We start from the raw sequence: 6,000 nt of genomic DNA on the forward strand, positions 1-6,000 counted from the left end.
TTTTCCCCAAAATTGTCCTGGTGTTTGCTGATTCTCATTATAGAACAAGGGAAAAAGAAATTACTCAAGCAGTTTTGACTTTTGGGTTGTTTTTTTGCTGGGTGATAAATGTCCTTTGGTGTCAGAATGTGTGGGAGAATTTGCAGTCTGCCTTCTTAAGAAAAACTAGTTTAAGAAGAACTACCAAATATTCATGACCAATAGTGATGTTTTGGGGAGTGTGTTCATTTTTCTTTTTTATTGGACTTCTATATAAAGGGTTCTTGGAATGTGTTAGATATCAACTATTGGTCTTAAATTCTCCTAATAGGCATTTGGCAATTCTTTCTAGTAAGAAAAATGAATGTGCACTATCCAGATTGTTTAGAAGTCCAGCTGTCGCACAGCTAAATGACCATCTTCATGTGTTACTGTTGTGTCAACTCTGTATGAAATTCGTGATTCATGAGAAAGCTTTGATCTTATAGGAGGACATCTTTAGGAGGTAGCATTAGCTTAGTAGACCAAGAGTAGTAAACACTCATTTCAGTTCTCTGCAACTTTTTGGACTGAAGAAGGTTCGGTTTTATTAAAGGTCGGTAGTGCCCAAACCTGTAAGAAATTCTCAGGTTCTCAAATGAAGTGTAGTGCAGACATAAAAGTTGCTGTTCATCTTATTAATGATTGAACATGCTGCAACCTATTACATTATCATAAATGGTCTAGGTTTGGGGGATTTTTTTGGGACAGCATATGTAAAATAAGCGAAGACTAACTTACATGTAGCATGGCTTTTTTTGGTATGGTAGATTAACTGTTGTACAGTTCTGTGCTTTGTGCTTGTCTCCGGTATAAATGCAGTCAAAAGGTTTACAGTGATGGTACAGTTAAAGTCTAGTTGAATCTCATAAGTTTCTCTAATATGTACAATTTTTTTAATCTTCTAGCAAAATTCAGTGATTACAAATCAACATGGTCCCCAGATCCCATAGGACACAATCCCACTCATCTCTCCAACAAGATGTGGAAAAACCATATTTCCTCAAGGAACACTACAGGGCTGCCCCGCCCGCCTCCTGGCCTGACCAACCCCAAACCATCATCTCCATGGAACAGCACAGCACCCCGATCGGTCAGGGGCTGGGGGGCGCAGGACTCAAGGCTTGCCTCTGGTGAGAAGAATCAACTGATAGCACCATTGATCAGACCTGAGGAGTGTACGTTTTACAGCACTAATGGTTTGGAGCAAAGAAAGTTGCAGTTGTCTGGTAAAAGGAAAAAAAACACAACTCCTTTTTGAAATGGAAATTTGCTGTCAGTAGTTGGGGGGGGGTGGGGTGGGGGGGTGGGGGGTGGGATCCCAGGTCCTGCCACAGGGAATGAGTGAAGAGGGCTGAGAGTTGCCAGGAGGGAATACCTACTGCATGGGGCCTTTCAAGACTAGATGCTTTCTGTGGGTGGGAAGCTCCTCGAAGATAAACTCTAGTAAAAAGTGAATCTTGATGTGAAATGTGAGGAAAGATGTGGTTTTGTTTTCAGGACTGAAGATTAGGCTTTGTATGTTAGCAGGGCTGATAATGCTGAATTTGTGTGAGCTTGAAAGACCTGACTGTAAAGAAAAAAGGTTTTCTTTGTATCAAATCTGTCTTGATTGCTCTGCCTTCTAACTTGCAGCATCTACTTGGAGTGATGGTGGCTCAGTTCGTCCTAGCTACTGGCTGGTTCTTCACAATCTCACTCCACAGGTATTTTCTGTTGTTGTCTCCAGGAACTTGTTTTCTTTATCGAGGTACAGATTTGTTGATTCTTCAGTTTTTTCCCTTTGAACAAAACCAGGTTTGTTAGCATACGTAAGATGCGTTTCTACTAAACAGGGCTGCAGTCTGATTGTTTTTTCTGTTGTGAACTCTTCCGCTAACTTTAAGATGTTCAGTTTTTGCTACGTGATTGTTACAACCTTTCATTACCTAGAGTTTCAAAAAAATTATTGGAAGAGAAAGATTTTTCTTAGAAGTGAGGATAAGTTGCCTGACCATAATGTGGAGTGGTTTATAGCTGTTAAAAGAGTGTTCTTTGGGATGTTGTCAATAAGAAAGCTGGTGTAACTGCCAGTTTTCACTTTGGTGTTTCCATAGTGAAACCACAGAATGTTTCCAGCACTCCTGCCAAAAACAGTCTAGTTAATTTATTCCTGCAAGTATTCTTAGAGCTTGCTTCCGTTCAAAACCAATTCTTTGGAGATCCTGGTTTCAGCAATCCCAATTAGTCTGTATTTGAGGCTTAGGAATAGCCTATATGATTATCAGCAGCACCCTGCGGTCTAGACAGAGGGTCCCCTGTCCAGCAGGATAATTTACCATGCTTCTACTACACTCTTAAGAAAACATCAATGTGAAAGGAAAAACTAAGGTCTCCTTCAGATCACCCAAAATGGCAAACTGTGCTCCTGTCATAAAAAAGGCTGTTTTCCTTGATGTGAAGGAAACAGGAGTGGTGTGATGAAGAGGCACAGTTCTAAGTCTCCCTTGTTCAAGGTAGTTTAATACTGCTTTAGGAATCATTTAATGGAAGAAGAATATATTTCGGAGGCATTTAAGTTAATAGAAAACAGAAAGAAGCAGATTATAATTGTCTCTTCCATAACAAATCCTCTGTTCATTGTGGGTCAGTACACTAGAGAGAAGGAAGCGTAAAGGTTAAGGTGGATTCAGGGACAGTATCTTTGTTTCAGGTTTCTTTGTTTTAACTTTGACCATCTTTGTATCCACACACAACTTCCTGTTCCCTCATTTGAGGTTGTACTATATAATAGGGGAGAAAGGGAGAAGGAAGAAAGTATCGCTTCCTTAAGTATCTGCACATACGGATCCCATTCGTGTGTGCATGTTCCTGTGGCATACCAGGAATGGAATCTGTCTGTACAGAACACCTTGGAGAACAGCAGTTACTGGAGGTAGGTAACAAGCTGTTACTGCTGCAGCAGGAATGTAGAGAACAACTGCTGTGAAAACATTAGTTCAGGGGGAATGAACATCACTGGGTTTGGCAGAAAGTTCACTGACTGTTTCTGTGACTTACTGTTTCACAAACCACAAAGACAAAATAAATTTTAAAAACCCTTCATTGTGGAGGTGATATTTCCAGTTTTGCAAGGACCTCTTAAATACTGGTTAATCTAAATTCTACTGAAATCAGAGTGCTGGAGACTGACATTCTGGTTCCTTTAGTACAAATCCTGATGGCTAAGAACAAGTTGTATATAATTACTGGAAAACCTGACAACATAGGAATAATGAAACTCAGTGAAATGGGGAAAACTGGACTCAAGCTACAAGTGAGCAGGAAAGATAAGTCAGATTATTCCATAAAGTAAAATCTTTGTAGTTGTGAGAAGTCAAGGCGTACTGATTCTGTTTGAAAATTAGATTCTGTCACCTTTGCTTACTTCCCACTGCTGTCACCTGTTTTCCTTTCTGAGAGCAGATATCTTTTAATTAACGGAGACAAAGTTAGGATTGAAGTACGTTTGGAGAAATAGTTACAAACATCTGTGTTTATCCTGGCTGTTCTTCCTCAGATCGATGGGTCAACCTTGAGGACGATCTGCATGCAGCATGGCCCACTGCTGACATTCCATCTGAACCTGACCCAGGGCACCGCCCTTATCCGATACAACACCAAACAGGAGGCAGCCAAGGCCCAGACTGCACTGCACATGTGAGCAATCCCCGTGTCCATTCTTTGTTACTACGTTATTCACGAACATGAAACATCTGTCCAGTGCTATGTTGTGGAAACTAGTTTCAGATACGATGGTTGGAAGGGAATCTTTCATTCATCAGAGGAAGAAGAGAAACAAAGATGCCTTCTGTTTGTGTTACTTTAATTGCTGGCACAAACTGACGCATACAGAACTTAAGAAGGTGCAAATAGGATGGAATTGTGACCAGTATGCACCTTGCTGTACAGTTTTGGTCATTTTATAAAAGCTTGTGAGTTGTTTCAGATGAAAATCACTCTACATGTATAACCTGAATGTGTGGGAATCGGCTATACACCTGAAATAGCTTACTTTAAAAGCTGCAGATCTTAGGTTTCCTGTCCTTAAGCTTTTTGGAATTGACTGTGGCTCTGGTATGTTTTGAAAATGTGGCAGGTTTTGAGACAAAAATCTTAGCGGGAGTCAGGGTGGTGGGGGCGCAGGGGAGTTGGTGTAAACTCTTAAACTCAGCGAAAACTCTTGAACTATTCTAATCTTATCATGAATTTCACAGGCTTTTATAACCTGTTCTTCCTCCGTTTTGTTTAGAAGGTGGTGTATGTGCATTTACCATTTTAGCTACACTGTATAGGCACTTTTGCTCTTGTTGTTAATGTTCAAGACCTTAGTTTAAATTTGGAAAGGTTTGTTGCAGGCCTAACAACTGAATGTTGGGGTGAGGGGGTTAATCGGTTTGGTTTGGGGTTTTCCCCCTTGTGAAATGGAAGTTCCTGTGCTTTGGGTCAGTTTCACTGTGAAGAGCAGATAAAGTTTTCTGTGCTTGCTCCCTTGTGGCAAGCTGGTATCTCATTTGGTTTGGGCACCTAATAGTGGTGTTTCCATGCCTTCTGAAACTCTTGCCCTTACCTCCCGGCTCTAATTTTTTTTTTTTTTTCTTCCATGTACCTTGTCTTCTAGGTGTGTGTTGGGAAACACTACCATCCTGGCTGAGTTTGCCACAGATGAAGAGGTTAGTCGCTTTCTGGCACAAGCTCAGCCCCCTACACCTGCAGCAACCCCAAGTGCACCCACAGCAGGCTGGCAATCCCTGGAGACAGGACAGAACCAGACAGATCCAGTTGGACCTGCTTTGAATCTCTTTGGTGGGTCAACAGGGCTTGGGCAGTGGAGCAGTGGTGGCGGCGGCAGCAGCAGTGGGGGTGATCTCACTGGCACTTCGTTGTGGGGGCCCCCAAACTATTCTTCAAGCTTGTGGGGGGTCCCAAGTGTAGAGGATCCACACAGAATGGGCAGCCCTGCTCCCTTACTACCTGGAGACCTTCTGGGAGGAGGGTCGGATTCAATCTGAACTTAGAACTTTCAACTCTGACCTCGTGACCTTTTTTGGAACAGCAGCAGCACTAACTTGACCTTCTCGTTTTTTTCAACTTGCAATAAATACATTTATAAAAGGAAAAAAGAAAACAGAGAGAGAAAAAAAGGTGGGTCATTGACAGACTGTCTGAGCACATAGTTGCCTCCCTTATATAACTTCAGTTTTTTCGTTTGGAATATGAATCCAAAAAGAGAACATATCACTCTTGAAATACTTGAATCATGAACGCCAACTTAGAAAGACAATGTGAAGCAAGTACACATACCATTTAAATTTAAACACAAAAAAAAAAAAATTAAAAAAATTAGTTTCTAGTTTTTCACTTTTTCATGTTATACGGAAGTTGTTGCTAAGAAACATATATACTGAAAAAATAGCTTTTTAACTTTGTTTGCACTGGGTGTGTTTCCGTCCTTAGGTCTACCATGTTGGGTTGGGGTAGGGGAGGGGTTCAAAGGAAAAAAGGGGTGGGGGGGAGGGGAAGACTTGACGGAGCCTCACTTTAAAAACAAAAACAAAAATAAAAACAACAAAAAAAATTTAAAAATTTAAAAACCCACAAAAAAAAACAAAACAGAAAAAAAACAAAACAAAACAAAACAAAAAAACCAACACTTTGTGATTGGCTGGTTGATAAGTACCAGTGTGTTCTGGCACATGTAACTGCCCACGTGTGCTTGTTTCTGTGTGAGTGCGTGTGCACATGTTCGTGTGTGTGCATTTTTTTCTCTCTATATATAATCTTGAAACGCTGCATTGCTGATGGTCTACGGGCTGGCTGGACATCTGCATGTCTTGATTCTGAAAACAAGACAGGCATGGTGGAGTCCCTGTGGCTGAAGCAGAATCCAGTTGGGCTGGATTAAAATTTGTCAGTAGGTTTTTTTAAATTCATTTTAGCAGGGTGCTATCTCAAGTCTGCAGA

At 41.1% G+C, this 6,000-nt stretch overlaps 1 protein-coding gene across 1 annotated transcript in view; it reads left to right on the plus strand.

The window, feature by feature from the left end:
- Positions 1-5,465, plus strand: part of TNRC6B (trinucleotide repeat containing adaptor 6B) — a 97,039-nt gene extending 91,574 nt beyond the window's left edge. The window contains exons 21-24 of the mRNA XM_086479834.1: positions 927-1,151; positions 1,654-1,724; positions 3,557-3,696; positions 4,658-5,465. Of these exons, the coding sequence (XP_086335960.1) occupies positions 927-1,151; positions 1,654-1,724; positions 3,557-3,696; positions 4,658-5,048 (827 nt within the window). The 3' untranslated portion in view covers positions 5,049-5,465. The remainder of the gene's footprint in view (positions 1-926; positions 1,152-1,653; positions 1,725-3,556; positions 3,697-4,657) is intronic.
- Positions 5,466-6,000: the final 535 nt, after the last annotated feature.

Source organism: Leptosomus discolor, chromosome 1, assembly GCF_034619465.1.
Source record: "Leptosomus discolor isolate bLepDis1 chromosome 1, bLepDis1.hap2, whole genome shotgun sequence".
Classification (NCBI taxonomy): domain Eukaryota; kingdom Metazoa; phylum Chordata; class Aves; order Leptosomiformes; family Leptosomidae; genus Leptosomus; species Leptosomus discolor.